Source organism: Nipponia nippon, unplaced genomic scaffold (assembly GCF_047370975.1).
Source record: "Nipponia nippon isolate SJK-2023a ecotype South Korea unplaced genomic scaffold, ASM4737097v1 scaffold_10, whole genome shotgun sequence".
Classification (NCBI taxonomy): Eukaryota; Metazoa; Chordata; class Aves; order Pelecaniformes; family Threskiornithidae; genus Nipponia; species Nipponia nippon.
In genome coordinates, this window is record NW_028262291.1 from 2,158,632 (window position 1) to 2,170,055 (window position 11,424).

The 11,424-nt window shown below is 69.9% G+C and overlaps 2 protein-coding genes across 5 annotated transcripts; one reads left to right on the plus strand and one right to left on the minus strand.

Annotated features, from left to right (window-relative positions):
- The first annotated feature begins 4,923 nt into the window (after positions 1-4,923).
- PPP1CA (protein phosphatase 1 catalytic subunit alpha) lies at positions 4,924-8,930 on the plus strand. Its single transcript, XM_087741816.1, has 7 exons — positions 4,924-5,026; positions 6,367-6,498; positions 6,683-6,913; positions 7,371-7,475; positions 7,631-7,854; positions 8,182-8,316; positions 8,567-8,930. The coding sequence occupies exons 1-7, from the start codon at positions 4,972-4,974 to the stop codon at positions 8,675-8,677; spliced, it is 993 nt and encodes a 330-aa protein (XP_087597942.1). The 5' UTR covers positions 4,924-4,971; the 3' UTR covers positions 8,678-8,930.
- Positions 8,564-11,220, minus strand: RAD9A (RAD9 checkpoint clamp component A). 4 transcript variants are annotated; one of them, XM_087741782.1, is made up of 11 exons: positions 11,067-11,220; positions 10,915-10,985; positions 10,644-10,778; positions 10,441-10,555; positions 10,271-10,370; positions 10,048-10,157; positions 9,854-9,960; positions 9,706-9,770; positions 9,528-9,629; positions 9,214-9,427; positions 8,564-9,144 (listed from the first exon to the last, which is right to left on the minus strand). In XM_087741782.1, exons 1-11 carry the CDS (start codon positions 11,098-11,100, stop codon positions 9,046-9,048), a joined length of 1,152 nt encoding a protein of 383 aa, XP_087597908.1. In that variant the 5' UTR covers positions 11,101-11,220; the 3' UTR covers positions 8,564-9,045. The 4 variants fall into 4 exon arrangements, with proteins under 4 accessions (XP_087597908.1, XP_087597919.1, XP_087597901.1 ...); XM_087741793.1 differs by lacking the exon at positions 10,915-10,985 and having other exon boundaries at positions 10,271-10,338; positions 10,446-10,555; XM_087741775.1 differs by having other exon boundaries at positions 8,564-9,427.
- Between the last annotated feature and the right edge of the window lie 204 nt (positions 11,221-11,424).

Genomic DNA, 11,424 nt, shown 5'->3' on the forward strand with positions numbered 1-11,424 from the left:
CGAGAGCTGCGGGTGGCAGAGATAGGGCTGGCATAGGGCTACGGGGCTGGCACGGGGCTGGCGTGGGGCTAAGGGGCTGGCACGGGGCTGGCATGGGGTTGGCATGGGACTGGCATAGGGCTAATGGTTTGGCATAGGGGTTATGAGATGGCATGGGGCTGGCACAGGGCTGGTAGGAGGCTAAAGGGCTGGCATGGGGCTGGCATGGGGCTAATGGGTTGGCATGGGGCTGGCACGGGGCTGGCATGGGGCTAAGGAGCTGGCATGGGGCTGGCATGGGGCTGGCATCGGGCTAATGGGTTGGCATGGGGCTGGCACGGGGCTGGCATGGGGCTAAGGAGCTGGCATGGGGCTGGCATGGGGCTGGCATCGGGCTAATGGGTTGGTGTGGGGCTAAGGGGCTGGCACGGGGCTGGCATGGGTGTAGGGTGCTGGCATGGGGGACATGGGGCAGACACGGGGGTAAGGGGTGGCACGGAGCAGAGGGGCACAGGGTGCTGCTGCCCACGCGTGGGTGGGGGTGTCAGGGTGCTGGGGGACTGCGGGTGCCGGGCACAGAGCCACCGCCTCGGGGCCAGCGGGGCAGTGCCAGCTGCCAGGGCCGCCAGCTCCCGGACAAAGCGTCCCCTTGTCCCCACGGGGTCACGCGGCGGGTGGGCACAGCGCGCCACGCCGCCCGCTTCCCCGTGGCAGTGCCCGGCACCACCGGGGCTCACCGGGGCCATGCCCCGCTGGGATGGGGCACCCACATCCACCCAGACCCCCCCACCCAGGGGCCACTCACCATCCTGGTGACTGAGGGGCTGCAAGAGAGGGACGGGCAGAGTCAGCGGGGCTCCTCGGGGACCTGCCACCCCCCGGCCATCCCCACCCAGCGCCGGTGAGCCCCCTCCCCAGCCCTGCAGTGCCCAGGGCACCCCTTCTGCAGCACCCACCAGAGCCAGGTACCCTTCCTGGGGCACCCTCGGTGCCAGCTCCGGTGACCCCAGGTTGTCCCCTCGGTGCCAGCCCCGGTGACCCCGGCAGCTCCAGCTGAGCCCGAGCAGGGATTAGCATAATCCCACGCCAGCTCAGCAAAACCGGGGGTAACCCCTGCCCCGGGGTGCCAAGGTGGCCCGGAGGCACGGACCCGGGCACCCAGGGTCTCCCCGTCCACCCCACTGGGGTGCCCCAGCTCCCCGCAGGGCGCCTGGCAGACCTGGGCACAGAGGGAAACTGAGGCACGGAGCTGAGCTGTGCCTGCTTGCAGCCACCCACCCCGGCTCCCCCAGCCCAGCTCCTACAGCCCCGTGGGGGTCCGGGAGCCCAGGGGCTATGGGGAGGGTGTCCCCATGGGGTGGCCAGGACCCAGTGACAGGGTTAGGGGACACACAGCTCAGTCCCCTGCCCACCGGTGAGTGCCCACCAGCACGAGGACCCCCCCAAAACCCAGATATGGGGCAGCTGCAGGGGTCCCTGCAGGTCTGTGCCCCCCACCCAGCCTGGGGACCATCCTGTGCCCCCTCCGTCCCCAGCTGGGAGATGGCCCTGCAGTCCCCAAGCTGGGACAGCTGTGTCCCACCGCCTGCCCCAGGTACCTTGGGGTGGGAGCTGCGGCCTGAGAGCACGCAGGGAACGCGGGCTCGGGGACGCCTGGCACAGGGGACAGCAGTCGTCTCTGGCCTTTAAACCCCCCCTGCGCCACCCCGGGGTGCCCGGCCCCCCGGCCCCGTGGCCCGGATTAGGCGGCGGGCACGGCGGGCGGCACAGAGCCCCATTGTCCCCTCCGCGGCCGGGGGGGCACGGGCACCTCGTGCCAGGCGCTGGCACCCTCGCCCTGAGCTGGGCTTGCGCCCCTGTCCTTGGCCTCGTCCCCAGAGATGGCGAGGGAGGCCATGGGGACACGCTGCCGCAGCGGGACCTGGGGCGGTGGCTCGGTGTGCCGGGGTGTCCCCGTCCCCTTGTCCCTGTCCCCGAGCTGGCTGGGCTGGGGACGGCCCCCCGTCCCCCCAGCATGGTGGAGCTGCCAGGCCGCACGTCCCCCGGCTTAGCTCCAGCTGCCCGCGGCGTCACTGTCACCGTCACCGGCAGGCACAGAGCCACCAGCACGGGGCCACCACGCCGCAGAGCCCTGCGCACACCCTGCCACCCACAGCCACCCCACGGCCACAACCGCCCCACGAGCCCGGGGTGTCCCCAGCCCTGCGCACCCGCTCTGCTCCGTGCACACGTACACACGTGCGTGCATGCACACAGACACCAACATGCATGCACGCAGGCATGCACACATGCATGCACACAGGCAGACATGCACATGCTCACACAAACATGCACACACACATGCACGCACACATGCACAGACACAAACATGCATGCACACAGACATGCATGTACACATGCAGATGTGCACATGCCCACACGTGCATGCACGCATGCACACAGACACAAACGTGCACACGTGCGCACACACAGACATGCAGACGTGCATGTACGCATGCAGACATGCAGACACGCATATGCACACGCAAACATGCACGCACACATGCACACAGACACAAACGCGCACACACAGGCATGCACACACACACAGCCCTGCACACATGCACAGACACAAACGCGCACACACGCGTGCATGCACGCACGCTGCACGCCCCCACGCGTGCACACCCCCCCCCGACCCAAATCCCGCACCCCCCCAGCACCCGCACCCCCCGCTGCCTGCACCCGCACCCCCCCCCAAAAAAAAAGGCACCCACACCCACGCACCCCCGGGCCCCACGCTCCCTCCCGCGCCAGCACCCACCGGCGGTGGCGGTGGCGGTGGCGGTGGCGGTGTCCGTCGGTCCGTCCGGTGCTGTCGCGCCCCGCGCTGCGCTGTGCCCGCTCCGGTCCCGGCGGCGCCTCCTGCCCGGGCGGGGCGGCCCCGGGGAGCGGCGGGGCGGGGCCGGGGGGGCCCGGGGGGGCCCCGGGGTGCGAAGGGTGCGGAGCCCCCGGGGGGGGGAGCGGGGACAGGGCGGCGGGGCCGGGGTGCCACCGCGGGGACAGGGGACAGGGGATGGGGACAGGGAGGGAGGACAGGGAGGGGGGACGGGGAGAGGGGACGGGGAGAGGGGACAGGGACAGGGGACAGGAAGGGGGGACAGGGAGAGGGGACAGGGGACAGGAAGGGGGGACAGGGAGGGGGGACAGGGACAGGGGACAGGGACAGGGGACGGGGACAGGGAGGGGGGACGGGGAGAGGGGACGGGGAGAGGGGACGGGGAGAGGGACAGGGGACAGGAAGGGGGGACAGGGAGAGGGGATAGGGGACAGGGAGGGGGGACAGGGAGAGGGGACAGGGAGGGGGGACAGGGACAGGGGACAGGGACAGGGGACGGGGACAGGGAGGGGGGACAGGGCAGAGGGACAGGGACAGGGGACAGGGGACAGGGAGGGGGGACAGGGAGGGGGGACAGGGAGGGGGGACAGGGACAGCCCGGCGGGGTCACCCGGGGCCGGCTGTAAAACTGACACCGCGGAGCAGAAATGTCAGGGCTGGGGCCAGGCGGCTGCCACCCCCCCCGGTGCTATTCCCGACTGCACGGCACGGCACGGCACGGCATGTGGGGAATGGCACCACACGGCACGGCATGGCATGGCACGGCATGGCATAGCATGGCATGGCACGGCATGGCACGTGGGGAATGGAATGGCATGGCATGGCATGGCATAGCATGTGGGGAATGGCACGGCACGGCACGGCACGTGGGGAATGGCATGGCACAGCATGGCACACGGGGAATGGCATGAAATGTCATGGCACAGCATGCGAGGAATGGCACAGCATGGCATGGCATGGCACGGCACATGGGGAATGGCACCGCACGGTATGGCACGGCACAGCATGGCACACAGGGAATGGCATGGCATGGCATGGCATAGCACAGCACGCAGGGAATGGCACGGCACAGCATGGCATGGCTTGGCATGGCACGTGGGGAATGGCGTGGCACGGCATGGCACAGCACACAAGGAATGGCATGGCATGGCATGGCACTGCACACGGGGAATGGCATGGCACGGCATGGCACACAGGGAACGGCATGGCACAGCACACAAGGAATGGCACGGCACAGCACGGCACACAGGGAATGGCATGGCGGAGCACACAAGGAATGGCACGGCACGGCGCGGCACACAGGGAATGGCATGGCGGAGCATGGCGTGGCTCGGCACAGCACATGGCACGCGTGGCACATGCAGCATGGCGTGGCACAGCACGGTGCGGCATGCCCGGTGTGGCACAGCGCGGCGCGGCACGTGAAGTGTGGCACAGCACGGCAAACGGCACTCGGTCCCCGCCGTGGGCCCAGAGGCCCCCCGGAGCCGTGCCCAAGGGGACACCGGGGACACCGGGGTGGCAACAGCCTCCCAGCAACCACCCGGTGCTGCTGGCGACGGCGGCCCCACGGGTCCCCGAGCTGGCACACGCTGCGGTGCGGGAACACACCGGGGCCTCTGGTCCCCGCCAGGCACCGCGTCCCCCCCGTGTCCCCCCGTGTCCCCATGCCCCATCACACCCCAGCCCTGGGGACCCCCTCTGCTGACCTCCTGGGCTGCCCCCCCCGCCCTGCTCCTGTGTCCCCAGGCTGTCCCCGTGTCCCGAGGACCGGGATGCGGGTACCCGGTGTCCCCCGTGTCCCCGTGTCCCCCTGCCACGGGTGTCCCCGTGTCTCTATGCCAGGGGTGGGGGTGCCTGCGGTGCCCACACGCCGGGGATGGGGTGCCCCGGACGGCGGGGTCGCGGTGCCCAGGCGGAGGGTGTCCCTGTCCCCTGTCCCCCTGTCCCCTGTCCCCTCCCGGTGACCCCCGCGATGATTCCTCCAGGCCGGCAGGGGGCATCGCGCCGCCATCCCCACCCCGCCACCCCCGGCCAGGGCCGCTCCCGCTGGCACGCGCGGCGCGAGGGGCGGGGCGAAGCGGAGCGGGGCGGGGCGGGAGCGTCCGGCGGCCATGGCGGACACCGAGAAGCTCAACCTCGACTCCATCATCAGCCGCCTCCTGGAGGGTGAGGGACCCCCCCCGCCGCCGGGACCCGCCGCCCCCGCCATCCCTAGCAGCCCCGGATCCCCCCCCCGCAGCCGCCTCGGGACCCCCCAACGGCCTCGGGACCCCAACGGGCCCGGCCCCCCCTTAACGGGCCCGGCCCCCCTTTAACGGGCCTGGGCCCCCCTTAACGAGCTTAGCACCCCCTTAACGAGCTTAGTACCCCCTTAGCGGGCCTGGCCCCCCGTTAACGGGCCTGACCCCTCCCCTTTAACGGGCTTGGGCCCCCCTTAACGAGCTTAGCACCCCCTTAACGAGCCTAGCACCCCGTTAACGGGCCTGGGCCCCCCTTAAAGGGCCTGACCCACCCTTAGCGGGCCTGGCCCCCCCTTAACGAGCTTAACACCCCCTTAGCGGACCTGCCCCCCCCCCCCTTAACAGGCCTGCCCCCCCCTTAACGAGCTTAGCACCCCCTTAACGGGCTTGGGCCCCCCTTAAAGGGCCTGCCCCCCCCCCCCTTAGCGGGTCTGGGCCCCCCTTAACGAGCTTGGCCCCCCTTAACCGGCTTGGGCTCCCCTTAACAGGCTTGGCCCCCCTTTAATGGGTCTGACCCCCCTTAACGGGCCTGGCCCCCCTTAACGGCTTCCAGCCCCCCCAGCGGGCCTGGCCCCCCCCAAGACAACCCCCACCCACCCCCCAACTGTCCCAATCTCCCCCTAGCAGCTTTTGGCCCCCCCAAAAGCTGGGCACCCCGGGGTCTGTCCCCCCCCCCCGTCAGGCCGGGGCAGTGGCTGAACCCCCCGGGGGGGGGTCCTGGGGTTGAGGTTTTGGGGGTGGGAGTGGCTGGAGAATATGGGGGGCAGGCCTGGGGGGCTGGGGGGATGGTGTTGGGGGAGGGGAGAGGTGGGGGTGTCGGGGCTGGCTCTTGGGGGGCTGTGCAGGGGATGGGGGATGGATATTGGGCTGGGGGGCTCGGGGGGAGGCGGGCAAAGGGCTGGATTTGGGATAAGCAGCGTAAGGGGTGTGTTGGGGTACGGGGGTGCCAGGTTGGCAGGCACCGGGGAGCGAGGAGGATCTGGGTTTGCAGGCCCCGTGGTTTGGGGGGCCCTGCCACAACCCCCAGCTTTGGCAGGAGAGGGGTGCGCTGGGACAGGGGGTGATCCGTGCCCACCCATGCTGGGGCGGGCCATCTCTGGCTGCGGGACGGGACACCGAAATCCCTCATGCCCATCGCTCCTGCCAGCGCCCGGGCACAGGGTGCGCCACGGCCCCGATCCCCGTCCCTCAGTGCCAGCATGTGGGGTGCCCGCGGGGTGCTGGCGGGGTCCCTGACGCCTCTCTCTCTCTCTCCGGTGGGGCCAGTCCAAGGGTCGCGGCCGGGAAAGAACGTGCAGCTGACGGAGAACGAGATCCGGGGGCTGTGCCTCAAGTCACGGGAGATCTTCCTCAGCCAACCCATCCTGCTGGAGCTGGAGGCACCCCTCAAGATCTGTGGTGAGGGCTGGCTGGATGCCGCAGAGGCTGGGCGAGCCCCCGGGACGGGCGTGAGGGCCAGCTGGGCCAGCGCGGCCCTGTGCTTCCCCGGGGACGTGGATGGGCAGCGCTGGGGCCCGCTGCGGGGTGGCATGGGGGGTTGTGGGGAGCTGGGGTCCCATGCGCACCCTGTGTCCCCCTCCAGGTGACATCCACGGGCAGTACTACGACTTGCTGCGGCTCTTTGAGTACGGGGGCTTCCCCCCCGAGAGCAACTACCTGTTCCTGGGCGACTATGTGGACCGGGGCAAGCAGTCGCTGGAAACCATCTGTCTGCTCCTCGCTTACAAGATCAAGTACCCCGAGAATTTCTTCCTGCTGCGCGGCAACCACGAGTGCGCCAGCATCAACCGCATCTATGGCTTCTACGACGAGTGTGAGTGCTCGGGCTGCGGCCGCGTACCCCCTACAACCCCTCTGCTGTCCCCACGCGTCCCTTACCCGCTGTCCTCCCCATGCTGCCCTGCACCCGCCCCGTCTACAGCTGCTGTGACCGGGGGGAGTCCTCCTGCCACCCCTGTGCCATCCTTGTCCCCACAACCAACCTGTACCACCCCGGTGCTCCCAGCATCGTCCACCCTGAGCGTCCCACGCCCACCCCATGCCCCCCCTGCCAACCACTTCTAGGAGGTTGCACCCCAAGGATGCCCCCTGCATGACGCAGTGCCACCCCACGGCATTGTCCCCGTGCAGCCGGAGCTCTGCTGGCGCCTCTGGCCTCTGTGTGCTTCACCTGGGGGGCACGAGCCCACGTGGGGGCTCACGGAGAGCCCCACGCACCCCTCAGTATCCTGGAGGGGCAGCACTTGGCACCCACACCCTCTGCCTTGCAGGCAAGCGACGGTACAACATCAAGCTCTGGAAAACGTTCACCGATTGCTTCAACTGTTTGCCCATCGCCGCTATCGTGGATGAGAAGATCTTCTGCTGCCACGGAGGTGGGCACGGCCCTGCCCGGGGCTTCGGGGAAGCAGCTATCGGGGGCTGGAGGGGGGACGGGAGCTGTGTGCCGACGCTTTGGGGGTGCCCCAGGTGGAGGGGGGCTGTTTCCGAAGAGGCAGGACCTGACGATGCCCCCCCCATCTCCCCGCAGGGCTTTCTCCCGACCTGCAGTCGATGGAGCAGATCCGGCGGATCATGCGCCCCACGGATGTGCCGGATCAGGGTCTGCTCTGCGACCTGCTCTGGTCCGACCCCGACAAGGACGTGCAGGGTTGGGGTGAAAACGATCGCGGCGTCTCCTTCACCTTCGGGGCGGAGGTGGTGGCGAAGTTCCTGCACAAGCACGACCTGGACCTCATCTGCCGGGCGCACCAGGTACCACCGGGCACCCCGCTGCTGGGGGCAAGCGGGTGCACCCCTGGGAGGGAAATTCGGGTCCCCAGTGGGTCTTGGGTATGGGGCAGGCATTGCTACCCCTAGGATTTGCCCCTCAAGGGCAATATTTGCTCTTGGGACTGTCTCAGGTGGGGTTCCTGGGGAGGTAATTGGCCCCAGAGGGGATGTTTGAGCTTGGGGGGCTTGTTGGGACTCTGTGGGCTGGACCCCTGGGGGTGTTTGCCCCAGAGGGTGGGCGTTTGCCCCAGGGGGTGGGTGTTTGCCCTGGGGGTGCTCGGCTCAGCGCCGTCTCTGACACCCACGCAGGTGGTGGAGGACGGCTACGAGTTCTTCGCCAAGCGCCAGCTCGTCACCCTCTTCTCGGCTCCCAACTACTGCGGGGAGTTTGACAACGCGGGCGCCATGATGAGCGTGGACGAAACGCTGATGTGTTCATTTCAGGTGGGCCGGGGGCACCGCCAGCGAGGGCGGGACAGGCCTGCGGTGACCACGGGCGGCTGGGGGGGGCCCAGTTCTTGCAGGGAGCGGGTGCTGGTGCACGCAGGGCCGGGGGGGCAGGAGGGAGAGCAGAGGGGGCTCCTGGTGCCCACGGAACTGGGGGGAGCCTCCGCCTTCAAGGCGGGAGGGGAGCAGGGAGGGAGCACAGCGTGCAGACCCCCCCACTCACCCCTTTCCCCCCTCTCCCCGCCAGATTTTGAAGCCGGCCGACAAGAACAAGGGCAAATACGGGCAGTTCAGCGGGCTGAACCCCGCCGGACGCCCCGTCACCCCTCCCCGCAACTCTGCCAAAGCCAAGAAATGAGCCGCGAGCCACCCCCGCGCCCGGCTGGGGCCCGGCCCCCCACCCTCAGCATCAGGTCGCTTTTCTTTCGACTTGTTTTTTTATTTGTAAGATCCTGCTCCCGCCCCTGCCCGCCACGCTCCACCGAACCAAATCCAGCCCCCCCCAGGGCAGGGACCGCTGGGGCGAGGGGGGAGCCCAGAGCCCAGCCCTGGGATGGCAGTGGAGGGGCGAGGCAGGAGGAATTTTTTGGGAATAAACTTGTAATGGGTCATGGGGGGGTGCCTGTGTTTGGGGGATTGGGGGGGGTGCCCATCCTGGGAGCTGGAAGCGCCTGGGGGGGGGTCACGCAGGGGCGGGGTGCCGGCAGCTCCGCACCCTCGGGGGTCTCAGTACTCGCCGTCGCTGTCCTCTGCCAGCACCTCCTGGGTGGGGGCCGGGCCGGGCCGCCCCGGTGTCAGCACCGAGCCAAAAAACAGGGAGCGAAACTGTGGGGAGAGGTGGGGGTCAGGAGGGGGCTGTGCCCATCCCCAGGCACGCCCGTGCCCACCCCAGACCTTCTTGTGAGGGGGCGTCCCCGGCACAGCTCCGTCCTCTTCCTCCTCCTCCTCCTCCTCAGGGTCGCTTTCCGCTGGACGTGGGGTGCGCAGGGGGAAGGTGGGGCTGGGGGGCACCCCCGAGCCCTCCTCGTGGGTGCTGGTTTCCATGGCAATCATGTAGGATTCGAGGTCATCGGCAAAGTCATCTGATGGGGCGGGCAGGTGGGACACACTGTTGGGGTGAGAGCGAATGAGTTGGGGGTAGAGTGGGGGGACTGTTCACTCTGGTCCCTACTGATGGCAGCCGGACTGTCACCCACCCCGAGGCTTACCCGTTGGCCGGGGTGGGTTGCAAGCCGCTTTCTGGGTCTGAGAGGGTGGCCAGCACCAGGTGGACCTCCAGCACGGCATCATCCAGGGTGAAGATCACCGGCCTGGGGGCACAGAGGGCCTGAAGGGGAGTGGCCAGGGGCAGGGTCGGCACCGGGGGGCCAGGGCGCCCACTCCTACCTGCCGGGCGCGTCGTAATGGATGGTGAGGGGCAGGTTGGAGGCCTCGGCGAAGCTCAGCAGCCCCTGGGGACAAAGGGGAGGTTGAGGGGGGCTGAGGGGTGACCCCAGGGCTGGAGGCGGGGGACACGACCCGGGCAGGGACTCACCCGAAATTCCTTGAGGCAGAAGGTGATGTGGGAGCCCGGGGCCACGGCCGCCGTCTGGAACTCGTCCTCGGCCAGCCACAGCTCCGTCACCATCGTCTTGCTCGGCTCTGGCGGGGGGGGGGAAGAGGTGGGTCTGGGGGCCGTGCCGGCACCCCAAGGCCGGGGAAGGGGCACCCCCGCCCCGCCGGGCTCACCCGCCTCGTCCTCCACGTAGTTTCGGAGGCTGATCTTGCCCCCGGGGCCGGCCCCCAGCGTCACCTCAGCCAGCGTCGGGGAAAAGTGGACCACGGCCTCCGCCAGCACCCTGCGGGCACAGGGAGGGAGGGGACGGCGCCGGGGGCTGAGCACCCCAAAACCCCCCAGGGCCAGCGGGGTCCCTCCTTCCCCGCCCCAACCTCTCCCCGCGCTCGCCCTCACCGTGCCGGGGCGCGGAGGCTGCTGGCGCAGCGCTGGGTGTCGAAAACGGCCTGTAGCCGCTCGCACTCCTGGAAGGCCAAGTTGTGGGTCTTGGTGACGCCTGGCGGGGACGGCGGCTCAGCGGGGCGGGACGGCGGGGACGGCGTCCCTCCCGCCTCCCCGCCACTCACCGTACTTGCAGTGGAGCTGCACGACCAGGCGGCCGGCGCGGGGTTTGAGCAAAACGAGGCATTTCCACACCGTTTTCTCCAGCGAAGGCAGCGAACGGAAGATGCTCAGGAAAGACTGCGGGTAGGGGACAGGGACGGGGACGGTCACCCTGCCTGGGCTCCCCCCCCAAAAAGGGACACGGGGAGCTTTGGGGGTGCCGCACCTTCATGAGGACTTTGCATCGGAGGGGCTCGGCGTGGGGCTGGGGGCCGCCCGCCTCGTACAGCTGGAAGAAGAGGGGCGCGAAGAGGAAGGAGGCGAAGGCGGAGCGCGAGGAGTTGACGGCGCGCAGGGACAGCTACGGGGGACACACACACACACACACACACACACGCAGGGTGACGGCACCGCCGGCCACACCAGCGGGGGGGAGGGGGGCACAAATGGCCCCATGCCCCGGTGTCGTGTCCCCCCCCCCCCCCGGCGCCCCGTACCCCGCTCGCGGTGGGCTCCAGGTAGAGCTCGTCCCCGACGCGGGACAGGGCGTGCACGGCTCGGCCCAGGGCTGGGGGGCGAGGGGGGGGGTCAGGGGGAGGCAGGGCCCCCCCGCACCCCGCTGCCCCCCCACCCCCCCCCCCTTGCTCACCTTTGACGTTGCTACCGGTGACGACGCACTTCATGGCGCGATCGGGCACGTGTGGGCTTCGCGCCTCTCTGCCCCAGGCCCCGCCCTCAGCGTAGGCCCCGCCCCTCCAAATGGTTGCGCCCGGCGTCCCTCAGCCCCCCCTTCTCGCGATGGACGCGCCCACCTCCCCCCCCCCGCCCCGGAGCGCCTCGGCGGTGCCTCCCCCCTCAAATGGTTGCGCCCAGTGTCACCCGCCCCCTCCAGCTCCCGGAATGGTCTCGCCCGCCCCCCCTCCCCCCCCGTCCACCCGCCGGTGGTTCCGCCCGCTCCACCGCCGCGCCGCGCCGCCACCTTCCCCGCTTCCGCACCGCCCTGGCCC